Source organism: Podarcis pityusensis (assembly GCF_964106645.2).
Source record: "Podarcis pityusensis genome assembly, chromosome: 1".
Taxonomy (NCBI): domain Eukaryota; kingdom Metazoa; phylum Chordata; class Lepidosauria; order Squamata; family Lacertidae; genus Podarcis; species Podarcis pityusensis.
In genome coordinates, this window is record NC_138028.1 from 92,791,719 (window position 1) to 92,818,966 (window position 27,248).

Here is a 27,248-nt window from a genome sequence, read left to right on the forward strand (position 1 = left end):
GCAACCAAAAGGTATCCTATCATATTTTTATTTAGCAGTTCTGCATCCTCCCCCATAAACAAGCTTATCAGAGCTACTTCTAGGGCCCTTTTTGGTTGGTTGGTTGGTTGGTTGGTTGGTTAGTAATTTTAGATATTTTTCCAATAGCCAAAATGTGGACCTGGGTGCAGGTCCACCACATATATTTTAGAACAGGCATGACCAAACTTGGCCCTCCAGCTATTTTTTGGGACTACAATTCCCATCATCCCTGACCACTGGTCCTGTTAGCTAGGGATGATGGGAGTTGTAGTCCCAAAACAGCTGGAGGGCCAAGTTTGGCCAAGCCTGTTTTAGAAGAACCTTTGTCCCCACACCTCTGCCAGCAAAGCATCAGGAAAAAAGGTACCCTTCTCACATAATTTGCAGCAACAATTATTTGCTAGCATTCATGGTGCTTTGTGTGTGTGTTTGTGTGTGTGTGTAAAGTAAATTGTACTTCATTTATGTTACTTTATAGTGCAGTAAACAGCTCTTAGACTTACTGCTTCTGTACACCATCAACCAAATAGTTTGATTATACTCAACTGGTCACTAGAAACTGGATTCATTCAGATATTGTGCCAAAACATAGTTTATACTAACCATAGCTAAGGATCCACACTGTCATTTGACCTCCAAAATACAGGAAAGACAAGTCATGGTTAGAGCTACTTTTGTAGTTTTGTTTTCCAGTTGCTCAGCACTTGGCTTCATAAGTTCACTTCTTATGAAGTGAGCAGCAGCCTTTTGGTTCACAGCAATGACTATCACTGGTTTGTTAATGGTTTGTCAATTTAGACAAAAAAAGCAAGCCACAGTCAGCTCGCTTATGGTTTGCAAACCAGTTTCAAACTGTGGTTTGGTGTCTTTGTTTGCCAGTTTCTCACAAGTCATGGTTTGTGATCTGATACAGGTTCAGTCATAAAAATAAAACTATGGTTTGGTGTAACATCTGAATGAAGTGATCGTTGTTATGCCATGTAGTATCAGTGACTGGCCTCTTGTTGCCCAGCTTGCTACCACTGAAAGATGCCTTGGGAACCCTATCAAATGTCTTTTTTTCTGTCAGGAACTACAGTCTTATTCTGGCAGCAGGAAAGGGGGATTAGCCTCTTTAGAACATAGATGCCATATGCTTCTCTGTTACTTCTAACATGTACTATGTAGTCATGAAATTTCAGGACAGTACCCAATTTTCCTGTTTTACTAGCACAAGAGACTTGCAGAACATAACTCTTTCCTCCTCAACCTTGTAGTAGTCCTCTGTACACCCTCCAGAAAGTTGGGCGATCTTGGGAGCAGATTTTGGGAGCATGTTGGTGGAGGAGAGGAGCCTTGTTGCATGAGTGGAGTTGCAGAGCATTGGATGCAACCATCCGAGAGGCTCTTTTCATAACCCTGACAGAATGGTAAGGATAGAGCTACAAGGGACCACAAGGGCAGTTGCTTAGCAACCATTCCATGACCCCTGGGACAACTTAGAAATGACTGAGAAGCATATGGCATGTATGCTCTGGATAGCTTTTTCTTTTGCTAATGTTTCTAAGACCAGAATGAGATAAGTAGCCTTTGTCAGGAACATGGAGGCTTTTGACAAGGTATTTGTATCTTTAATCGTTGGCAGACCATGCAAGGGTGCCTCACAGAAAACAAGAAGCCAATAACTTAACTGGTTCGTTTAGTATAATGGCAACCAGCATGAGCAGGGTAAATGACTCCTAATTTATTGTTCTTTACCAACCTAAAACTTCTTTTTCATCAAATGTTGACCCATAATATTTTCTGTAGCAGTCCAAGTTGTGGCTTTCCCACATACCCATCCTTGGATGACTTTAGACAAATATGCATTTTTGTTCCAACAGGATTTTCCAATCAGATTTAGCGCTGCTAAGCTTGGCTCCATGTTTGCACGAGATTGTTTCCATTTTAGAATTGACGTTTTTTAATTGTGATTTTGTATTGTGTGCTTTAATAATGAAGTGAACTGCCTTGAGATGAGACCCAATAAAGGGATGGGCTTTTTTAGGGAGGGCTTTTTGCTCCCCAGTACTAAGAGATTTTGACTTACAGAGAGTTCTACAGTGAAACTTAGCAAGAACTGAGTTATATCAAAGCTAGACATCATCTTTGCTAGATAAAAAGCTGAGATTCTTATTTGAAGTGTGCTGTTTGATGTAACATACCTGGTAGACATGGCGTCTCAAAATGTATATGCCTTTTGATCACAATAGACAACACAGAATCTGGATGTCTCGGTTAAAGAGAATCCTGAGACTCTCCACCTTCCTATAAAAAGGTGGTAGCTAAGTTGGCCTTCATGGTGTGTTTCAGAACTTTCCATGGTTAGGAGCAGGACTTCTGCATGCTTTGAGTTTCTTCGTTTGTTCTCAGTCTCTTTCATTTCATCCACATTCATGTTTTACCATTAGTATTCAATAAATACTTGTCAGCTCTCTACATTAGTGATGTCTGTGTGGCCCTACAGTTGCTGTTGGACTGCGGTTGCCATCAGCCCCAGCTGGAATGGTCCGTGGTAGGGGATGATGACAGTCATCTCAACTTTCAGTGGGTGCCCTCAGGAGCTACTGTTCCACTCCCTGGAGGGATGTCTCTTAGCAAAACATTCACTAGTGAGGTCATAGTAGTACTTTGGATTAGGGTTTTGGACTGAGGAGTTTCATTCAGCTATGAAACACACTGAGTGATACTGGGCCAGTGAGTGGAACACCTTCCTATCAGATGTCAAAGAGATAAACAATTACCATATACAACTTTCTGAAGACATCTGAAGGCAGCCCTGTATAGGAAAGTTTTTAATGTTTGATGTTTCACTGTGTTTTTTATATTCCGTTGGAAGCTGCTTAGAGTGGCTGGGTCAACCCAGTCAGATGTGCAGGGTGTAAGTAGCAAAATATTATTAATATTATTAGCCAAGCAGTTATCCAAGCTATAGTGTGTAGAACTGTAAATTGTGCTTGACTATTCTCCTCTTGTGTGAGGCTTGCCTCTCAGTTTTTGGTTCAGCACTGAACATAGCTTGCTTTGATGTCCAAATAAGCCAAGTGTGGTTAATGCTTATATTTTTTTTTTTAAATAATGTTTATTAAAATTTTCAAAAATACAGAAAGTAAAAAGTTAAAATACATTCAGAACCTTATTTTCATATATCCACTTTCTGGGACTCCCCCCTTCCCCCACCCCTATCATATTCCTGTTTCATATTGTTGGCTCCACAAGCTCTCAATTCTGATTAAAAACTTAATTTGTTTAGACCATTGTTCGAATTTAAAATTTCTACACTCCTCATCAATACCCTTGATAAAAAGCCAAAGATTTCTTTCCCAGGGCCCACCCCATTTTTATTCCACAATTTCCCTTTTTTTTTTAATAATAAAGACACCCCACATAATAGAAATATCAGAAATAAGAAATAAAAGATATAATAGATGAAACAAAACCAGTTCAAAAAAAGAAATTAACAAGCCTTTGGATTTTAGTTCTCCCCCTCTGTCCCCGGTTTAATTTCCCCCTAACCACCAAACCATGTTATCCGCCTGGAATTCTTACAATCCATAAATCGCCTATTTTCCCCCAACTCCTTGCTGGTTTTTTTTTTTTTGTTTTTTTCCTTTCATAATTATTTTTTAAAACACTTAACTTCAGATCTTTAATAAAGCTCCCCCCATTGTTCTTTCCAAATTGTAGTCCAGTTTCCTCTTGTTCCGCTGCTGAAACGTTCTAATTCAGAAGCTTAGTAAGTCTGCAGGGATTATTGTTATTCAGGAACAAAAACTTGCGTTCAGTCCCTTCCTTTCTTCAATAGAAAATTCTATTGTCTCCTTTAGCTGTACACCCTGTAGACAAAATATTATTTCCGTTTTGCAGCTTTCCCAGAAGATAACCAGTTCTATAAAATTCCAATGGTATTTTTCCACTTACGACCATCTTTGTAATGTCCCGAAACTCCTCTAGGGGGATTGTTGTAACTTTGTTTTCTCTAGTCCAAAAGTCCGATTGTTATCCATGTTTTCGCCAGTTTGTATCCAGGTTTTAAAAAATTGTAGCAAATTATAACAAATTTAGCCAGCAAAGTTCTCATAATAAAATCCTCTCTGCTTTCCGACTTTGACAGCTACTTTGACAGCTGTCAAAATCTCCGACTCTTTTCACCAGGCTCTCTCTTCAATCACCCCGGTTCCCAGGGGGGGGGGGTTACGTTTCTTCTCCCTCAATTCGTCCTCCAGCACAGTTCTTATAATTTCCCATCGTGGAATTCTTAGTTTTTATCAGCAATACAAATCTTTTTGGACCTTGGTTTCCCCGTCCTTGTCTTAGAAGGTTTACAATAGGGGGGGGGACTGACTTCCTTTTTGGATCCCCCCCCGCTCGTGTCCAAATCAAAAGGAAATTCTTTTTTTCCTCCTTTTAAACCCAGTTTCCAAATTACTCACGGGTTGTTGTTAAAAAGTCCGAATTTTCAATAGAAGAAGTCAGCGCTCTCCGCCGGATGGCATGCGGCTGCGCTCGGCAGGGATAGCAGAGGACTCAAAGCACCACGCTTCTCCCCGGCACCCGATCCGTAGCCTTTAAAAAGGCTCCTTCACGAGTCGGGAGGGCGCTGACGGTGCCAGCCGAGTCTCCATGTCCACGGCCCTCGTGGCCGTGGTTTTTAAGGGTCCCCGCATCGCCGGTGCGGTAGGACCCAGCCCCTGCCGAGCAGGCTCCCTCCGGAGCTCGGAGGGAGTCCGCCATTCGGCGATGGCGCCACCCCGGAAGTCGGTTAATGCTTATAAACCTAAAATCAGAAACCCACTTCAAACTGTGGTGGAAAACTGAGAGAGAAGTAATGGATGTGAAGGCAGTGTGAATATATGGCTCATTTTCAATCCTCTAAACTAGGCATGTCCAATTTACAAGAGACTGCAATCTACTCCCATTATAAATTGACCAAAATTGTTGAGCTTTTTTTGGAAAGCCAAAGTTGTGGAGCTTTACTTTTTTCCGGGTAGATCAACCACTAGATTGCGTTCGACCGGTTGGACATGCCTGCTCTAAACCATGGTTTGGAAGGTTGCCGGAATAGATCGTAGAAAAAGTTTCTACCTAGCAGTGAGGATAACACATGGTCACCCTGAAGTCAGATGAATGGTGGAATAAAACTGTCTAAAATGCAATAATTTTTGGCTTAATCAGGAGATTTTAGAATAGAATTTTAGAACCCCATATTTAGAAGTTCCACCCTTACTTTCAATGGTTGCATCTCCTAGGGCGGGGGTTGTGGCGCTACTCCTGTTTCTCCATGGGTGATTTTGTCTGGAGAATTCTCAGACAGTGTTAGCTATTAATCATGAACAAAAACTGGGGATTGTTCTACTAATCGCTTTATGTCTCGGGAGACATTTGTTACTGATGGTTGAGTGATCAAGGTGATTGCAGCTCAGAATGTAAATAGCAATGGAAGGGAGCGTTTGTGATGGGAAAGGAAGCAATTATTGCACAAGGTCAGGAGTAGTTTGCATGATGAGCAAAAGGACAGAAAAGCATGCCATCAAATCCTAGTGTGTTCTCTGTCCTTCTCTATCTTGATTTGGGGAGAAATGACTTTAGGTCAGCCTACAATGGCAGAGCTGTAGGTAGTTATTTGTGTGAAGATTTAAATTAAATGTGCTTGGTTTGGGGATACTTCTGTTGCTCACTTTTAAGAATCTGTCTTAGGCTGTGGTGCTTTGTTGCATGTGACATCCATTGAAGCATGTACAAAAATGTACAGGTGGGGTTCTGTTATGTCACTCAGTGTAACATGATATGCAATTTGAAGTTGATTGATCAAAAGAATGGGGTGCTACTATACTTATGTCTTTGAGTGCCTTTTGCTGGTGGTTTATTGGGCTCTCTCAATGACCTGTAAGTGGCTTACGCCATTTTGTACATTCTCCCTCCTCTTTTGTTCCCCTTGTCTGTGGTCGCTACCTTCAGTACTTCCATCAAAATGACTTAGCAGTTGATGGTGGCACTATTTTGCTCTGCATAGTCTTCACAAGGAAACATTATCGTCTCCCTCTCTCTGTTCAGTCTAGTCTCTCAGTTTGTTATTCAAGGAAGTGACACAAAATAGGTAAGCCACAGATACCTGCATCTGTTCCCAAGTATGCTACTTCTCTCCAGTCTAGAAGCAACTTACCAATATTGCATCTCACAGTATTCTAATCCAAAATGAGTATATCTGATATATTGACCTTAGAACTTATATGACCAAGGCAAATTACTTTGACTGAAAATATGATTTAGGTGCTCCAGTCATTCAGGTATTTTAATATGTATCCTAGCTTTTGTGCATATTAACATAATGATTTAGATTGTCCCAAATCTGTGCTTTGAGCTTTAAAATGATGCCAAGATTGCCTTGGCATGGAGAATTTTTGGTTTGCCAACAATTGCATTTTAAAAGTGTGGGTATTGAATAGGAAAAAGAAAAATTTGTATGGGAGGAAGGAAAAAAAACCAAGTCAACTTGCAAAGACCACTTCATTGAGAATGAGTGGGATGTGGAGGGTAAACCCTTCTCTTCTGACAGTGTTCAAGGAGCTGCATGTTAATTGAGTTTATATAAAACTGAAGGGAGGGGCTATAGCTCAATGGTGGAACACAAGCTTCATGTGCAGAAGTGTCTCTAGCCTAGCCCACTCCTTGGCACCAGGTAGCCGGTGATGTAGAAGATATCTAAGATCCTGGGTAGTCATTGCCAGTCAAGAGCATGGAATGCTGATAGCTGAGAAAAAGATTTGAGCTTGCAGATACGCAGCAGGTTGGTTTACTACACGGATGAGACCTCATTATTGAGCTTACTCTGTGGCATTGATGGTAAAGCAGAAACAATACTTAGCTGTCAAAATGGGGTTGTCTTGTACCCCCAGTAGTGTTTCCAGGGCAGTGTCTCCCACTGCTGCAGAAATGTTACATCTATCTGCATACAGAGTTAAGCTTTCACATTTTATTACTGTAAAGTGCTGGTGTCTAGAGTGCCTGAAGGAAAACTCTGCTGCTTCAGAAAAGCTTGCTACATCTTAAAATGTGTGTCAGTCTGCAGGGCCAACAAGGTTACAAACATCTTGCACTTCACGTGCTTAAGTGTGGCTCATCAGAGAATTCTGTTCTAGTAGTGTAATTGCTTCCTGTCTCTGTGTATAGTTTACAATCTATGGGTCAGGAGCTTGACTTAGCATACAAAACCCCATCAGGGCCCAAGTTGGGTCAAGCTGATTCTTACACACATTATCAGTGAAGCGGATAAGACAAAATCACTAGCTGAGAGTGAGCTGTACAGGGAATCTGAGGGCTGTGGGTCATTTGGAACACCTGGTCTGTTCCTAGCTGGAAAACAGCAAGGCAGTAGGCTCAAGATGGTTGCAGCAATAGGGAGCAGAATGTTTCTGTGTTTGTAACTGGCTACTCATTTCCCACTTTGTTGACACGTGACCATAGCCTGTTCATGTTAAGCAGTGTATTGTGTAATTGGGGAACCAAGAAAAATGTCGTGGCAATCCCTTCTTGTGATCAGAGCAGCTCCAAAAACATATACATTCCTAATAATGGAGGGTACCACCCTTTGGTTTCTAGCTCTCACTTTTTGCAGAGTTCAGCATTTAGCTGAATGCCCAGTATGACCTGAAAGAAGGAGAAAATAAAGTGGCTGTGAAAGAGTGATTTGCCCAAGACCATCCAATTAGCTTCATGACTAGACAGTGATGTGAGTTCAAGGCCTTGTAGCTTAAGTCCAACAATGCTATAACCCTGCATATGGTGGAAAGTCACCAGCTTGATGTGGGAAACCTGCTGGGCACGCTAGCGTTTTACAGTGAGTGAAACAGCTCTCTGGGCATCACAGTTACTGTGTGAAACCTCCAGAACAGGTTGTGAATGGTTGAAAATCAAGATAAATTAATTACAATAGTCATGTCATAAGGTGAGCTTTTCAGGTGCTTGTAAAAGTGAGCTAGATTTTGTGTAGACACTGCTGCCCTGGTCAAGTGTAAGCCAGTTTTGCAGCTTTTAAAATTTGAAAAATGCACCCTTACACAAGCCCTGCATCTTTTTAACCAACGTCAAATAGTTCTCATGTTTATCTGGAATGCAGGCAAGTGCAGGTCTTTCAATGCCTACATGAGCAACAATTCTACAATTTACAGAGATTGCTGGAAAATTTAATGGAAGAACTCAAGGGACTATCTCACTAATAAATATTGCCCTGAAGGCTAAATGGAAAATCTAAAAAAACCTGATAATTATTCAGCTCTGAAGATCAGGGAAAGAAGAGGAGAGAGAGAAAAACACTTTAGATAAAAGTGGTAGTCTTGTAATTTCTTGCACATTGGTTTTAACACCCCAGAGTCATTCAATCTGAATATAGTACATGAATCCCAGAGCTTATGTTCCCTCAGGCCTTTACAAAGTGAATAATTTGTAACTGCAGAATCTGATTATATGTACCAAGTCGGGTATAAATGAGTTTTGATTCTTGAGTTTAGGGATAGTAAGTATGGCTGGCACATAGTTTAAAGTGCTTTGAAGTCCCTTCTTATTTTGCCATGTCAATCCAGATATTGTGCAAAACTAAGGTTTGTGCCACCCAGAATCACACCATAGTTTGAGCTTTCAGATGTATAGCAGGCACACCCTGGTTGTGTGTTCCTCTCACAACTGCTCATCAATTTACTTCATCTCTTGTCTCCATGGGGCAGCAGTTTCTTGAGGTTGTGTAATAATCTTAACTGTGGACTATCAATGGCTTGTGATTTTTGACACAATGGTGAACCATGGTTAGCATAATCTGCATTTTGCAAACCAGCTTCAAACCATGGTTTGATACCCATTGTGTTTGAGTAGTCTGGTTTGGATGAATAAACAAACTGTTATTTGTATGATATTTGAATGCAGCTATGCGTAGCTGCCCCACTGATTGTGGGGCAATGCATCCAAAATGAGCCTGATTGCTACTTCCTTAAGAGATGATGGCACCTTTCTCTCTTAAGGGCACATTTATACTCTTCTGCATAGGGCCAGTTCTTTTCTCATTCAGTCGGAACCATCCATGATCGGCAAGGATCCAAAAGAAATATGATTGTACGCACTTCCTCAAGCCTTCTGTTACCATTGGAGAAGGAAACGGTGTGAAACTTATCCAAGCAAACAGAACAAGGTAGTACTAGTGACACCTCTGGCTTGCATTCTGCTTCAACAGTAAGATAAATTGTGTTAGATGTGAACAATTTCATACACAAAATGTTTGTTTGTTTGTTTGTTTGTTTGTTTTTAACCATCTCCAGATAAAATTTTAATATGGGAACAGATAATCACATATAAATATATGCACTGCCTCTGAGGTTTATACAGCTCCCAACTTAAATCATATTAATTTTTGAAGCCCTTCCTGTAGCAGCAAGTATTGGAAGATTTCAGGGCCCTCCTTAATACATGTTTTGTTTTTTTATTTTATTTTTAAAAAAATATTTATTGGGTTTTACAATTGAAATACACATAATAAACAATGTAACATATATCTTAACATAATTTCACATTTTCTTTGGACTTCCTCACATCTCCCGCTCCCACTTTCATCGTTATAACATTTTGTCAGCAATTTATTATCTTATTTGCATTCTTATATCCCTTCTAAATTTCATAATCTTCTAGTTCTCAAAAAGAGTTATATTTTCTCAATCTCACTTATTTTCTTAAAATCATCTAAATTAGTGGTGCTCAGTTATTTTGATCTAGCATCCTGTTTAGCATTCACTCAAGTTGCAATGTTTTTGTAAATAATTCTTAAATTTCTTCCAATCCTCCTCAGTCCTCTCTTCTCCCAGGTCGCGAATTCTGCCGGTCATCTCAGCCAGTTCCATGTAGTCTATCAGTTGCATCTGCCATTCTTCCAGTGTAGGTAGATCTTGAGCTTTCCAATGCTTTGCGAGTAGTATCCTTGCTGCTGTTGTTGCATACATAAAAAGTGTCTGGTCCTTCTTTACCACCCCTTGGCCGACAATACCCAAAAGAAAGGCCTCTGGTTTCTTAGTGAAGGTATATTTAAATACCTTTTTCAGTTCATTATAAATCATTTCCCAGAACGCCTTCACTTTAGGGCAAGTCCACCAGAGGTGGAAAAATGTTCCTTCATTCATACACAAAATGTTGATGAGTTCCTTCACAGGGGCATTGCAGAAGTGGGCTGAGAGACTAAGACTGCAGAGACAGAAAATGTTTCATCGCTCAGAGCAGCTCTCAGCAACAGTGCATATGCACATGATGACGGGAGGAAAGCCATTACTGCCACTGCAGTCCTTTTAACAGCTTGTTCACTTTTATCTCCTGTATACCTACAAGAATAATTGATGCCCTCTTCAGCTGGAACCCACATCAGATCATTTCCGGCTTGATGTGATCCTGTTTATCTAACAAATGTTAACAATTGTAATAATGCTCTTAAAAGCACTGTTTTTCAGTAATTCAGAAACTGGATTCCAAAGCTGCAATTGCGTTGATGCCTTCAACAAAATTAATTTTTGACTTTACAGGTTGTGGATGTGTGCTCTTGCACATGTCGAACGGCAAGCTTCAGTAGCTGTGTCCGATTCTTATTTCTTGTTATGAGCTTCACAGGAGAAGCAGACAGATTTCCTTTCCAGAAATGTGTGTCAACTTTCCTGACCTCGTAACATGTGCTCATCCGTTTCTGTGACCTTGGGTGTAAAACAAATGAATAGAGGGTTTTTTTTTATTGCCTAGACTGGCTTGTAGCACCTTCTGTGAAGTCTTTTTGCAAACAATGTAGTGTGACTCTATCCCTTGAGTCATATCCCAGCATTCATAAAGTGTGTTCCTTTGGTAGCATACTAGTCTTGATGTATTTGGCCAGAGGTTTTTGCTTTTTCCTCTTTGCTCTTTCTGTCTGGGTCTTTTAAAATGACAAAAAAATAATATACTCATTATTCAGTTTAACGTTAAAATTGTATCTAACTTACTTGAAATTCCTGGATTTAATGTTAGAGGAATTTGCAGGGTTTTTTAATGAAAGTAAATGGCAGTGAAAAGTACCATATTTTTCCATGTATAAGACTATATTTTTTCCTAATTTTTTGACGTTTAAAATAAGGGGACGTCTTATACACAGATAAAGCATAGTGCATTTTCTTAATTTTGGGTTAAAAAAATAGGGGTCGCCTTATACATGGGGCGACTTATACACGAAAAAATACGGTGTATATTCCATCCATAGGGTTAACGGTTGCAAATGCCAGTCCTAGCAGTTGATCTGCATTGTAATGTAGTGATCAAAAACAGAATGTATGGAGTAAATTGCTCTCCTTGACCAATACCAGTGGTCAGAGAGCTTTCGGTGGAACTAGGCTTACTTGTTCTGTAAGCTGACAGTGAACTAGATTCTTACCTTCACACTTTTTCATGGAGAAAAGCTATATATGGAGATACAAATGTTCCTACCTGGGACTTGAAAAATACAAGCTCCCTGAAAGCCTAACATAGAATTCAGGCTTGTTGGGTGTACTTTGTTTTTTGCTAGAGCCTCAATACCTACGAACCAGAGTCAGGTGCAGAAGACAGTTTGTGAGGTGGGGTCTGTATTGATATTTGGATGCCAGGCACCATATTAAATCAAGATGGCAAACTGAAATGTGACTTTGTCATGACTGTGCTCATTTTATTGGTATCTCCGAACTTAGCACAAGGGTGCTCAAGGTGGGAGCTGTGGTCTTTGTCAGCATTGAGATTCTAGGCACCATTTTCAGTCAGGAAGGCAGACTAAAATGTGACTTTGGCATGACTTAACCTGATTCTTAGTGTGATACTCTCAAATTACACTGTCCATTTAAAGAAAATAATATCTTTTAGCCCAGCCAGATGGGCGGGGTATAAATAAATTATTATTATCCCTGAGGTAGAGATGGCATTCCTCATTGACATTTAGGTGAAGGTTACCATTTTGAATCAAGATGGCAGACTAAAACATGACTTTGGTGACTATGCTATTTTTTTTTTGCATAGTCTTGGCCACCTCTCAAGATAGTTTTGCTGAACTTGGCGTGAGGGTTCCTGAGTTGCAGGTGGGGGGGTATAAGTTGATGTTTGGGTGCCAGGTGCCATTTTGAATCAAGATGGTGGACTTGAAATTTGACTTTGGTGTGATGTCAATGGTTTTTTTGGCATAGATTTGGCCACCTCTTAAGATACCATTGCCACACACAGCATGAGGGTTCCTGAGATTGTGGTAGCAGCCTTCATCAATGTCTGGATACCAGGTTCCACTTTGAATGAAGACGTCATTTTGAATTGCCCAGTATTTTATGTGAGTGGCCCAAGCTCACAAAACACACAATCCACTTAAAAATCACAATATTTTGGCAGGCACTCCCTACTAACTGACATAAAAAACCTAACCAATGAGGGGTGGGAAGGGGAGAAGAGGAATATTAGAGCATTTGGTCTCATGACATTCTCAAGGCCCAGAAGAAGGATGTCTAAAAAAGCCATTGGTCAAAAATAACACCTATCACCCTTGTCATACTCCAGAGTTATTAAGATGGATCCCCTCACACCTCTGGGAAAAGATTTAAGTAGATTATGCTTCCTGTTCCTCATTCACGTGAGAGAGACATTACAACTGCATGGAGTCCCAGGTGAGTTAATGACAACTCCTAGCAGCTGTTTACAGAGGAAGCCCAGTGTCTTGCTTAGAGGAGTGTGGCCTGATGTCTGAATTAATGCACGGAGCTGCTTCTGAAAAGAGAATTGCATTATCCGACTTTTTAACTCTTATCAACTTGCAAATGTCATGTAGTCCACAGTGCTTATCTCAAGGTGACGAGTTCTTGGGATGCCCTCGATCACCTACTGAATATCTGATGCAGAGGCCTAAGCATGAATATGCAGATTTCCATATTCCACCTGCCAGCACAGAACACTTGCAGTGAACATTTAGGTTCTGTGGCCTCGACAGGGCAAAACATTAATCTTAATACAGAGGAAATGGTGGTGATTTATTCAGCAAGTGCCAGTGGGATACTTGGAGGCCCGCCATACAAGGGAAATGGCATGGCACCTGTGCCTATGGTTCAGAGCAGAAACTGAGGAAACTCTCCGTTACTGCATGAATCATTTGGGGGTATAACATAAGGCAGAATTTGCTTTTGGGATATAAATTCATGTTTTAAACACTGTTTGACAGGAATTAATGTTTGCAAGCTGTGTCATACAACAGAAGTGACACAGAAGACACAAGTGTGTGGAGACATGTAGTGCCTAAGATTGTGTTTCCCCCAGGGGGTGTATGATGCTGCAGCAAAACTCTACTGAAACTTGCACTGCCTCATTTCCATTTTTGGGAGGAGTAATTCCAAGCTGCCTCAATAAGCATCTCTTTTAATAAGGCCACCTGGATTTTGCTACAGAATCTGGTGATGGTGAGACTTGGTTAAAATCCATTTGATTGTATTAAAATCCTAATTTACATAGTGTGCTATTTACTCTCCGGAGACACATGACTTCCCGCAGTGTATTGGAAGCTTTGAGCAGGTAAGCACTGCATTTTAAAGTAAGTAACTCCAGCTTTTAGACTCAGCAGGCAGAAAGTAATACTGGACACCCCCTCATAGCTAAAAGAAGGGAACAAGCATTAATTACAGACACGGCATGTTAATTCTCAGAACTGTTCCTGTAATCACACATTAAAGAAATGAGTGTGCTGCAGCACATTTTTCTGGCCTCCAAAAATGCACACTTCCCCTGAGAAATCACATGAACGGCAAAGGGGTTTAGGCAGCGCAGCAGGTCACATATATTCTGTCTGAGCAGGTTGTGTGTAATGAGAGACTACTGTCACATGTGGTGAGGGACAACTTGGGACAGCAGAATGGGGGGCAGGGAGGGAGAGAGAGAGAGAGAAGAGGGATATTGGGGAGAAAAGGGGTTGCCCTGCCCACTTTTATCCCTGGCCACTACCAACTCCGCTCCTGGTATGTGACTCCCTGAGGAGTAAGTCACAGGGAATGCTGCCCTCAGTTCAGCATCCCTGGTGTATTACCATCATATCAGTGCATGCAGGGCTGCATTTCAAAGTTACACATTTACTGTTCGTCTTATTTGATCACCTCTTTGTGTGAGGTGTTTGAATTCAAACTTTCTTCAGTTTTTCACTCTTCATAGCTCCAAACCGGTGCAGCGGATATTAAAAACACATAGTTGGGGAGGGGGAGGCTTTCACTAAGTAATAGCATTGAATGGGGAAGTGAAGAGGCTGCAGGAGAAACACAGTGTTTTAATAGACTACAGGGCTAGAATGTATGTCTCTTGTTCAAGAGTTAGACTCAATAACAGCTTGCCTACAGACATTGGGAGGCAGACAATGCAATAATTGCAATATCCCTTATAGCCTCCAACAGCAATGTTGATTGCCATGAAAATAAAGTGGGATTTTTTGGCGTTCATATTGATCCCTGAAAAATCATCCTTTGCTACTGCATACTCTTTCTCGCTAACCCTTTTGTTCTGAAGATGATGAATACAGGTGATGTCTATTTTTGGTCAGTGATACCTGTTCCAGGAATGTGTAGAAGCTGTGGCCATGCATAGCATTGTTTCTGCTGGGTTCCCTAATGGTTGATAGGAACCTGTTTTGAGTGCCCCCATTAGGCCTTTTAATTGTGTCTAATATATATTTACCATGCAGTTCTAATGGAAACCAATGCCACTACCTTGCTGGATGGTGTGAGGGATTGTTGTACCCCCGTTGTAAACCCTTTTAGTTTCTCCATGACCTCTTTGGGGTCTGTTTCCATTGGTGTCCCAGGATTGCTTGTTGCATCAAGCAGAGGAAGGGACATAGGTCATTGGGAGAGCACATGTTTTGTGTCAAGGTAAGACTGGGATTGTCCCGTCTGAAACCCTGGAGAGCCTTTGCCAGTTTGTGTAGACTAAACTGAGCAAGGTCAACCAGTGTTCTGCCTTGCTATGAGATGGCTTTCTAGTCCTATGACTCATAGTGGTTTGAAATTTGGGCATTGCTTTCTTTCCCACCCCTACCCTACAGTGGGTCTTTCACTTGCTTACCTGTTTAGGGATACATTTGTCTCATATCTGCATTTTTTAGACTTCAGGTAGGTCTTTGTGTCTGGGAAGGCATGTGGCAGGTTGTGGACTAAGAACCAGTGGTCCAGTTCACATGTGATGCTATACCAAACCATGGTTAAATAGGGACTCGGCTACATTAGTCAAAAAACAGTGTTTTGAATGTGTTATAAACATGCAACACCAGATGGCGCTGTAGAGCAGAAAACTTTTCTATGTGATCTTACGTAGTTCCCCCCTTTTGTTATAATGATTTAATTTCTGGCTTATTTATAGCGTTTTTTTCCTGTGTGTAGGTTCACCCTAGGAGTGTGCAAGAGTGTGGGTAGTTGGCAGGAAAAGTTACTGCCACTTTGTTCTTCCACTGGTTATAGAGCTTGGGGAGGAGCTACTTGTCCGGACACTCAACTTGGGGACTGACGGGCCACAGCACCCCCAAATGGTGGTTATGGAGGTTTCCTGGAATTGATTCATGTCATAGGGTGACCTGTAACCTTGATCAACCCTGCTGATCCACAACTCGCAGGTGGGCTGGTTGATTTAAGGATACATACCCATTCCCTATGCCAAAACCTGCTGACATCTGTAATCAATACAGCTGTGGCCTGTTTAACCCCATACTTATGTCGCATGTTTTATTGCTGCCTGTTTTGTATTCAGCCCCCTTTGGCTCTGCTGCGCCCTGTCATGCAAACAGGTTGTGTCGTAATAGTAATGTGCCTGTTTGTTTTTCTCTTTGTCTTTCCATTGCAGACCATCTTTCCAGCCTGCCTATTATCAGCAAAGATGTCCCCATTGATAGAGAAAATTAGTGATCAGAAGGACTTCAAGAAGCTCCTGAGAACACGGAACAATGTGTTGGTGCTATATTCCAAATCTTGTGAGTGCTGCTCATTAAAAAACAAGCAAAGGTTTAGGATTATTATTATTTTTTAAAAGTTAAATTTTGATTTCAGACCTTATATACTGTATATCTGATAAACAGCAGACTGTTTTGCAGACTGATATAAGCATTTGCTGATAAAACTTTGGATTCCCCCCCCCCCCCAGGAATGAATTCATTTCTCTCTTGCTATTTTCCTTCCTGTCCTTACACCGAACAAAATAAGTTTTTTTAAATTTTATAACTTTTATAAATAAAATGATGTATCGCTTCTGTTTTGTAAGAGCAGTCCTATAACGAGAAGCGCAGATGGAGGCAGATCTGGTGAGCTTTTCGGCTTAACATCACACAAGTCATTCCACTCTTTTGCCTTGAGGCACTCTTCATACCATTTCTTTTCCCTTTATTCTCTTAACACACATCAAGGATGTTCTCAGCAATAGTTTTATTTGCCCTTTATCATATATATATATAATATATAAACACTGTGTGTGAAAAAGAGCAATTTTCCTTCCTCTACGCCTAGTTATACAAGCATCCCCACACACCAAGTTGGTGTCACCAGCATTTGTGTTTATCCTTCTGTTTCCTCTCTCTCTCTCTCTCTCTCTCTCTCCCTCTCTCTCTCCCCCCCCCCCCCCGCCTTTGGTCTGTTCCGTTTGCATCTTCTTATGCTTCACCTCCGCTTGAAATACCCTTCTTAACTTCTTGTCTGCTAGCCACCCACTTGCTGTCTCTTTCAGTTACAATCAACTTCTTTTCTCTGCTGGTTTCCTCCTTCTGCCTCCATCCCTGATTCTATAGTACAGCTTTTCTTCTGCTTTCTTTCTCTCTCTTTTTAATTGTCTGTACTGGATTGTGAGCTGCTCTTGGCAAGATTATTTGCAAGAGCTTGGTCCATTTAGGGCACTGTGTGCAGAAAGGCTAATTACGCCTAATATTTCATGGCTGTGATATTTACTTGGCCAGGAGATGTATGATCTGCACATTAGCTTGGAAATTAGATCAAATTGGTCTCTTTAATGCTTTTTTATTCCCTCTTTGAGCCCCCCCTTTGGGTGAGGAAGAGGAACTAGCCAAGAGATGTTGGTTTTTAAATTTTATTACACAGTTTTCAGTTGCTCTTAGGCTTAAGCCCCCTTGTTGCTTATTCTGAAAGGGGGAGAGCTGCTTCTCCCAAGTAGCTTGTTTGGGGAAGCTTATTCAAGAATTAGGTTTTTTTTTAACTTATCTGATTTTAGAATATATTACATTGACTGCAACATAATTAGATTAAAGGGCAGAATTTTATGGAATCTTAAGTGACTGAGGTTCATCTCTTCTTGCTACTAAGGCAGGACTCTTTTACTAATTTCTATTGATTAATTAGATAATGGAGGGGACAGGAAAGGGAACAGATGCTTGATTAAGCCACCTTCCAAAACTATGATTAAGAAGATTGGCCAGCAGACCAGAAGCTGCAGCCATGGTTTAAAGTGGGTTTGTGATTTCGAGTGCTGTCGGAGTTGACAAACAATAGTTATGTCCACAGTTCCCCCCAGAGCCTGGATTGCTCAGCTGTCAGAAAATGAAAGCAAACAAGTGGAAATAATGCATGATTTGCCTGTGAGTTTGGAAGTTCAGTACATGGTTCAGATTCTAAATACAAACCATGGTTTGGAGTAATGTCTGTGCTAATATCAAAGTCAAAATAATTCAACAGGACTCAGCTATAAAGTGTCCTGAAACACTTGTTCCAATGAAAAAACTTCTTCAGAGTTACTAGGGAAGGACCAGTGGTGAACAACACTTAGAAATGGCCTCTCCACCACTAAGGGACTGCATAGCTCCATTTGTCATCTGTTACTACACCCATCCCTTTCTCTCACTCCCCTTTAATAAATGTCAGGTGGGATTTTGCACACATAAGCTAGCATATGTGATATTGGGGAGATGGTGCCTCTGACAGAGGGTAGTCTTCCCAGAGAGTAGTTTTCATTGCTCATCTCTTTATACACGTCACTGATATTTAAATACTTTTTTATCTTGTTAGAGTGCCGTCCAGGAGCATATACATTTGTCTGCTCCTGTTGATGTGGGGTTTGTTTGTTTTTTGGTCTTTATGGCTCTTCCAGAAGAGGTAACTAATAGTGGCCCCATGCATTCTTATGCAGAATTTAAACCCACTGTGTCCAGTATAATTTCCTATGTCAAATTCAGATTTGGGAGGCAAGGACCTGACCTTATGTACACTGTAAAGCACAATGCACATTGATAGCAGTGAATAATTAAATAATAAGTACATTTTATTGATAATACAGAATGATGTATATCATACTATTTGCAGCATGCCACAAGTAGAAAGCAGAAACATTATGGTCTGCTATGGCTGTTGGTTATCAGAGAATATAATTAATTTCATTTGTGCATTGCATATAATAAAAAAGGCCCACAGTGCTAGTAAGATTTTCAAAAAAATCGGGACACCACATGGGAACAATCTGATCTAGAAAGGCCATTGAGCATTTAGAAATCCAGAACTATATCATACAGTATACCCACTAATTAATAATTATATTTTAAAAGTAAATATATAACTTGCAAGATAATGTGGATTGCTAATTATCAGCAAAACAATGCACATTGTCATCGACAAGGAATAGCTCAACAAATCTGTAGAGTGGAATTATCTTTCAGAGTTGGGATATTGCTACCTCTTTTCTTAATATAATGTAAACCAAGTTACCTTTCTCTGCAGTAGAAGTTGTTTGTGGAAAAGAACTATCTTAAATGAAGGGATTATGTAGGTGCTAATTAGAATTCCTCTTCACATCTGTCAGTCTGCCTTTACAATTTTCCCATAACGTTCACTTTTTATGTTTGAGAAGGAACGTCCTCAATTCATACTGTGTGTGAGCTGCCTCTCACCTGTTTTGGAACCACATGACCGTGTAGGAGTCTGAGCCCCTGGAGTCTCCTGCTGGTTGTTCCTGAAGGGTATTTGGGAGTCTTCCTCTCCTCACAGCACTATGACGGTGTATCAGATTCTCTCTATCCATGCATTCTAAAACAGTGGGTTTGATAGTAGCAGGGGAGAAGAGTGAAAATGCTGTTCCTCTTCACCTACCTCTCTACTGTAAGATTTTCTTTAAAATTCAGATAAGGCACTTGTAGCAGAAGGATAAACTTTTCCTCAATTTCTCTGGAAAGTGAAATAGCTTTTAATGGATGCTCGTGTGACCTAATTGCTGTTAAAATATTTATGTTATTGGTAGCATAAGGTAGAATAGCAAGCTCATTTTCTGCTCTTGTCTTTCTGTACTAACTCTTAAAGTTCAATTTGCAACATGGTTTCTAACTTCATTCTCTGAATTTGAAAAAGGATTTTAAAGCAATGCTAGCCTATGTGTCTTGTTTTTTTGCTCTCAAGTGGAGTATCTAACAGCATATCCAAACATACAGAATAGGAGGACATGAATATTTCCTAAAAGATTTCTGTAAACGTTATCTTACTATCATTTTTTTATTTAAAAAATATGTGCCTCATATCTGATGCATGACACATATCGGAGCTGAATCTGACTGTTAAAAACAATCTATCAGATTTTTCACATTAAGCAATGGAAAAGAAGCTAAGATTAGCTCTCTAAATACATGGAGGAGATTTACATATGTAAAATATTCACACTTAACGATATAGCTAAATGCAGTTGTGGTAAAAATATTAACTAATGTTATGCAAAACTCTACTTGAGTAAAAATTGCAAGGAAAGGGGACAGTCTTCTCCGAGTTCAACTTTCCCTCCCTAGAAAATATATTTTATATGTCTGAAGATATCTTACTGTTTGCCCTGTTCTCATCACCATGGCTCAGATTTCAATCTTGCCATTGAGGATGGTGAGCTTGTCCAATGAATCAGATATAAGGTTTCTAGAATAGTAGGAGAGCTGTCCAGTTAATGGGACTTGAGAGATGGGCATGGTGTGGTGGGACAACAACTAGATGCACATTGAGCAGCTTCGTATTTGACTCTTGCTATTCTTGAACACCAGCAGGGTCCTGATTCAGAACATCGGTTGGTTCTGGCTGTATCTTCCCAAGTACAGCTCAGGGGTGGGAGACTGTCTCATGCTGCCAAATAAACACGGAGGCATCTCATACTGGCCTCTACTTAGAACCTGTGCTGACTCTGTTCTTGGTGTCCTGGTATGGACTGACTAAAACAAAAACTTACTTGTCAGTGTCGAAACTTGCCCAAGCACATGGAAGGGGAAACGAATGGGAGCAGGGACATACTTGCTTGGGGAAGCTAAAAGCTAGAGAGGAAATTGCTTAGCCATGAAGATCAGCATGATGAAAGGTAGGCAAACATAGTTTCCTTACTGCAGATAGGGCCCTCCAATTGTTGCTGTATTACAACTCCCATCAGCCCCAGCAAGCAAGGCCAGGGATGATGGGATCTGTAGTTCAGCAACATCTGGAGGGCCAAAGGTTCATCACATCTGCCTTACTGTATTCATTGACCTAAAGTGAATGTAATTTGTACCACGTACCTAAGGAGGTTTTGGGCTTGTGACATTTCAACAACATCCATGACAGATGGTAAACCACACTTGAAACTGACATCCAGAAACAGTGTGTGGTATGGAGCAGAGTCTCCAAAGAAGGAAGAATCTAAAATCCTACTGAGCACGCTCAAATTCTTGGGCATATCTAAAGTGGCTCTTTGGATCCCAGCCCTTAGTAAAATGTTGAGGGAAAAGCCTATGCTGCCTCTGGCAACTGTTTGTTTTCTGGCAGGGAGAACTTAGTGAAAGTGTTTCAGCAAAGAATTTTGCAGAGTTGCACTGGATATTAATTATTGTTTCAATACATACAGTACATTTATTTATTTATTTGTTTGTTTGTTTATTTTGCTCTTTTTTCCAGCGGCTGCTGCTGACACTTCACTCAGGTTATTATCTGATGTAGCCCAAGCGGTGAAAGGCCGAGGTACTATATCATGGATAGATTGCGGGTATGTAATGTCCTGCCCAATATGGTGCCCTCCCTTCTCCCACCTGGTGAATTGCCCATGTCTAAACAAGCAAGATTTTGCTGCCGTTGTGTGCTTTATGTGGCAAGGAGAAAGCATTGTCCTTTGTTCCCCACGGCTTCCTATACAGTGGTACCTCGGGTTACAGATGCTTCAGGTTACAGACTCCGCTACCCCAGAAATAGTACCTCAGGTTAAGAACTTTGCTTCAGGATGAGAACAGAAATCGCGCGGCGGTGGCAGCGGGAGGCCCCATTAGTTAAAGTGGTTTCAGGTTAAGAACGGACCTCCAGAACGAATTAACTTCTTAACCCGAGGTACCACTGTATTGTAGGGGTGGCCAACTCCCAAGAGACTGCGATCTACTAACGGAGTGATCTACCCCCTTTTTAGGGTTCAGGTCAAAGCTTTTTTTAGAGGAGTCTGTGATCTACCACAGACGTCACAATCTACCTATTGGGCCTGCCTGCTATATTGTTTCTAACATGCCTAACTTCAGCATCCGCAGGTTTTGACACTAATATCACACAGGCAGAGCCACCTGCTGCCATTCTGTGCAGCACTCTGTAACTACCACATTCCTCCTTGGCTCCATTCATTCAGGCAGTATTATCATCCTCTGTCCCCTACACGCTGGTCTGCTGCTTTATGTGGTCTTCCCGGTACCCCTCGCTTTAGGGAGAACAACCGTACAAAGGGATAAAACCTGCAATGTTCTGACCGAGAGGTATCGTTCGTCCTGGGAGATTTAGATCACATGCCGTTGATAAGTTTATGACCCTCCAGATGTTCCTGGGAGTCCTATCGGCCCCAGCCGGCATGGCCAATTATCAGGGATTGTGTGGGTTGTAGTACAACAGCACTTGGGAGGGGCACAGGTTCTTTCTCCCTGCATTCAAGTAATCTTTAAGTTATTTGTTTCTCCCTCTGTCAGAGGAGTATGGAGGATTTCAGTGCATATAAGCTTTTGGTGTGCTTCTAGCACCTTCTAGGGTACCATTTTAAGGGGAGAAGCATCATCTTTAAGTACATCTTTGTATATGTTCAGCATATCCTTGAGAGAGGAGGATAGGCAGTGGTAAGGCACTGAACGTTCTGTTACGCCTTTACTTTGCTTGTGGAGAATTTCCTATGCTTCTATTACGTGGTTGGAATTTATTTGAGAATCTCTTTTAGCTGATTATTAAATATAATTCATAATATAGTTGGGATCTCCCGAGCCTTTAAGTGTGCTTTACAGATACTGCGTTAATGTAGGATTGGCTAACCAGATGCTGCTGTACTATTACTATTACTTCCATCCGTCCCTGACCACTGGCCCTTCTGACTGGGGCTGATGGGCTGGGACTGATGGGAGTCCAACACCAACTGGAGGGCCACAGGTTAGCCATCCCCATCTTAATGAATTTTGCTGCATGCCACTTGTATGAACTGCAAAAGTACTTTTCTTGGAATGGCTCCAGGATTGTTTCATTCGCAAAGCAGATTTGAGAGTAGCACTGAGGATGTGTTGGGTCTTGCACTGACTCCAAAGTCCAAACTATCTTGTTTAAAAATAGTCTGATCAGTGCCTGGCAAGTTCATTTTAAAAAAGTAATTGGTTCCAGTTTCTGCTCGCCGTATCAAAAAATGAATTTGGATTCACAATTGATTCACATTGTTCCCCCATTCAGAATTTTAGAAGCTACTCTGCTAAAGTATCCCCTATCCCAGGAGTTCCTCTGCTGTTCTTTCTAGAGTGAGATCCCTTTAGTGGATCCTTCCTTTCCTTCAATGATTTTACTTCCATTGTGGACTTCTTCGAACTGTAATAACTGTTCAAGTGAACATGACCTTAGCTGCCATGCTTAAATTGCTTCTCACACAACTGCTTTCCTTAAAACCTCTGGTATCACTTTGACCCTCCCCAAGCCTCACTGTTCCATCTTCAGGTCATGTCCTCTCCTTCACTTTTGTCCTATTGAACTTAGATCATGAGCCTTCTTGGCAGGAACCACATTGCTTCTCTGTTCTATGTAGCGTCTGACAATGTTGTGCCACTAACTAAATGTCACTACATGCCCTTCAGCAAAATCACTGTCTTATATTCTTGCATGTAACTTTGGAGTCAAACCTTTAGGGGGGCTGTTGATATGTCTCGGGAAACACTAATGCTTTCCCATAATATACTTTTGTGCTTCAATTTGTTGGCTGTCTTGCATCATGAGCCCCACGTCAGGTGAAAGATTTCTGCATTGCAGGGGGTTGGACTAGATGACCCTTGTGGTCCCTTCCAACACTACAATTGTATGTGTCCTAGCAGAAACTGCTAAATCTTTTAAAAGATTCAGTGTGTGTTTGTGTTTAAGTAAGAAGCTGGATCTGAATAGTAACTGGGAGAAATGTGTTGCAAATCAAACAATGATTTAAGCTTGTGTCAGTGTTTTGCCTTGGGCAGGGTTCATTTTCTGCATTTTTTATTGTTTCTCATGGCATTATTGGAAAGAAAGTTCTATGTTGGTTTGTTTACTTAGTTGTTAACTTTGCGAGAGTTCCCACAATATGGAAATGCCTTGGTGTGTCTTTCTGTCATCAGCCCCCAATGACTTACCGTATTTTTCGGACTATAGGACGCACCGGCCCATAGGACGCACCTAGTTTTCAGGGGGGGAAATCAAGGGAAAAAAATATTATTTCCCCCCCCGCAGCTCTGGGAGCAGCGGACAGGCTGCACGCAGCCTGTCCGCTACTCCAAGACCTTCTCCCTGCTTTTGCGGGAGGTGGCGGAATTCCCCCACCTCCCGCAAAAGCCCACAGGAGCCCCGCGCGACTCCTGCGGGTTTTCGATCAGGAGGGAGAAGGGACTGAAACGGCCAGTCAGTCCCTTCTCCCTCCTCGGGGAAAAGCCCCCAAGAGCGGCGCGCTCTTTAAAGGGTGTGCGGCTCCTGCAGGCTTTTCTAGGAGGTGGGGGAATTCCCCCCCTCGTAGAAAAGCCAGCAGAAGCCGCGGAGCCCCTTTAAAGAGCATGAGGCTTTTGCGGGCTTTTGCGGGAGGTGGGGGAATTCCCCCATCTCCCGCAAAAGCCCAAAGGAGGGAGAAGGGACTGACTCGGCCAGTCAGTCCCTTCTCCCTCCTTGGGGAAAAGCCCCCAAGAGCCGCTTGCTCTTTAAAGGGTGTGCGGCTCCTGCGGGCTTTTCTAGGAGGTGGGGGAATTCCCCCACCTCCTAGAAAAGCCGCGGAGCCCCTTTAAAGAGCGCGCGGCTTTTGCCTGCTTTTGCGGGAGGTGGGGGAATTCCCCCATCTCCCGCAAAAGCCCAAAGGAGGGAGAAGGGACTGACTCGGCCAGTCAGTCCCTTCTCCCTCCTTGGGGAAAAGCCCCCAAGAGCCGCTTGCTCTTTAAAGGGTGTGCGGCTCCTGCGGGCTTTTCTAGGAGGTGGGGGAATTCCCCCACCTCCTAGAAAAGCCGCGGAGCCCCTTTAAAGAGCGCGCGGCTTTTGCCTGCTTTTGCGGGAGGTGGGGGAATTCCCCCATCTCCCGCAAAAGCCCAAAGGAGGGTTGGAGAGTAGCGGGAGGGCGTCGCGCGCCTTCCCGCTGCCCCCCATCCTCTGGGGCTGGCGATGGGGGAAGCGCTGCTTTCCCCACCGCCAGCCTCGAAGCCGGGTTGGAGGGTAGCGGCAAGGCGTCGCGCGCCTTCCCGCTGCCCCCCATCCTCTGGGGCTGGCGATGGGGGAAGCGCTGCTTTCCCCACCGCCAGCCTCGAAGCCGGGTTGGAGGGTAGCGGCAAGGCGTCGCGCGCCTTCTCGCTGCCCCCCATCCTCTGGGGCTGGCGATGGGGGAAGCGCTGCTTTCCCCACCGCCAGCCTCGAAGCCGGGTTGGAGGGTAGCGGCAAGGCGTCGCGCGCCTTCCCGCTGCCCCCCATCCTCTGGGGCTGGCGATGGGGGAAGCGCTGCTTTCCCCACCGCCAGCCTCGAAGCCGGGTTGGAGGGTAGCGGCAAGGCGTCGCGCGCCTTCCCGCTGCCCCCCATCCTCTGGGGCTGGCGATGGGGGAAGCGCTGCTTTCCCCACTGCCAGCCTCGAAGCCGGGTTGGAGGGTAGCGGCAAGGCGTCGCGCGCCTTCTCGCTGCCCCCCATCCTCTGGGGCTGGCGATGGGGGAAGCGCTGCTTTCCCCCACCGCCAGCCTCAAAGAGCAGACTCTCCTGGCTTCAGCGGAAGCAACGCGAAGCCTCCGGAGCGCAGGCTTCGGAGGCTTCGCATTGCTATCGCTGAAGCCGAGGAGTCTGCATTCGCTCCATAGGACGCACACACATTTCCCCTTCATTTTTGGAGGGGAAAAAGTGCGTCCTATGGTCCGAAAAATACGGTAGCTTTTTTTGCAGGCACTTTGAAACCACAAGTCTTAACAAGAATTGCTTCAGGGAGGTGCCTGAGGAGAGAGACAGAGAGACCCTCCCATTTCAAACACATGTTGCAACTCCTTCTCAAGGATCTCAAGGCTGAAGGAGCAAATTACACAGATGTTGGGGGGTATTTACTGTGTATGCCCAGTTTGTTTGATAAATATTGACAAGGAGCGGTTTGTTTGGCTGCTATGTTTTCCTTTCCCAGTAGCACAGATTTATTTATTTTTTTGGCTTTGCTTCTCATATCACACAGTATAGCGAGTTTTCTGAACAGGGGAAGAAAGAAACATTGTGTGTGTATGTGTGTTGGCAAGGCTGGCAGGCATGCTGTGCTGTGTGGCTGCTGCCTTCTGCTCTCCCTGCAGCGATGACAGCTCTGCCTTTTATGAAATTGGCTGTGTTTTGTTTCTTATAGCTACTGTTTTACTCTTGACTTGGGAGAAAGGAAGATGCTGCCCCAGCTATTATCAGGCGACATCATTTTATTATCTCTTTGTTGATCCCAGCATTGTCCACGGAGCTATTCTCAAAACTGCTTCTTTATTGTGCAGTCTTGTTGTTCATCCTGAAGTAAATTAAATTGTGGCACTACTTCTTCCTTGTGTGTTCATTAGAAAATATTTATGGGTGTAATTCTTGGGATTCCTATGTGTTTTGGAAGGTGGAACAGTCCCACCACTGCTTAGGTTTTCAAGTTAAAACAAGCACAGGCAATGTATCTAGTCCACAAAGGCCACTATGTCCCTCTCATCACTGCTTTTCACTTGAAAGGCTTGTACTGTGGCAATAGTGGAACCTGCCATAAAGGCTTTGTGGGACAAAAGGTAAGCTATACATTGGTCCAGTTTGCATACCACAACCAGAAACAGCCACAGCAAGCCTTGTTTTCACACACGCTCTGCTCCCCTCTCCTTCTGTGGAGTTTGGAATCTTCTGTTTTTGGTTAGCCACAGTTTGCCATGTTTTTGGTTAACCACAGTTTGCCGTGTTGTCCTGGCATAGAATTATGATACACATTAACTGTGGTTAGTGCAGTGTCTGAAAGGGGCCAGCTAATGCATTGCCTGTCCCTTAGTCACTGTGTTAAAGTGTAACAGTTTGCCTAGTATTGATAATGAACCCCAACCCACACTTGAGGGGAGCCTTCAATCTGATCCAGTAGGATTCTTATTTTCTTACACTTCTGTATAGTTGCAGATTGGGTCAGGCTATCTGCTACTACAGATGCTGATTCCCACCCCCCACCCCAATCCCTTTTGTTTCAAAAAGTTTTGGGATATTTCACGTGGCACTCTGTCCATGTTCTAGGTCCCCATGCATGCAGGGCTTTTAACTTCAAACCCACAAGGGCACTTGACGTTGTGTTCAGTGAACATCTCCCTTGTGCACAACAGCAAATGTTTCTGGTGAACCCTCTAAAAGGCAGTTTCAATTTGGAAGCCTTAATTATAAATGTAGCTATACTTGGTATACCCTCATCTAGGGGTGGATGAATCAGTCTGTTACCAGTCAGCATCAATTTTGCATGTATTTATTCATAGTAATGCTATTTCCTGTTTTTACATTAATATATTTAAATATTTTATCTCAGTGTATGCATTTCAAAACCTTTTGTATCCTAAAATAACCATTCTGTAACTCATTTTGGTGTGTTTTTCAGTCTAGAGCTATATAACAATTTTGGGAGAAGTGCAGAACCTGAAGAAGCTCAATCCACACATTAGCCTGTGGGGGTTAGGTCAGTTCACTTTGGAATTCACAGAATAAATTCCTCGAGCATCCCAGCCAACAGGGGTGGGAAGCCTGTGGCCCCCTC

General features: G+C 42.6%; 1 protein-coding gene across 3 annotated transcripts in view; it reads left to right on the forward strand.

Annotated features, from left to right (window-relative positions):
* Window positions 1-27,248, forward strand: part of PDIA5 (protein disulfide isomerase family A member 5) — a 149,849-nt gene that overhangs the window by 16,713 nt on the left and 105,888 nt on the right. For all 3 annotated transcript variants that reach the window (XM_081007550.1, XM_081007549.1, XM_081007551.1), the window contains exons 2-3: window positions 15,907-16,033; window positions 20,946-21,033. In XM_081007550.1, the coding sequence (XP_080863676.1) occupies window positions 15,907-16,033; window positions 20,946-21,033 (215 nt within the window). The remainder of the gene's footprint in view (window positions 1-15,906; window positions 16,034-20,945; window positions 21,034-27,248) is intronic.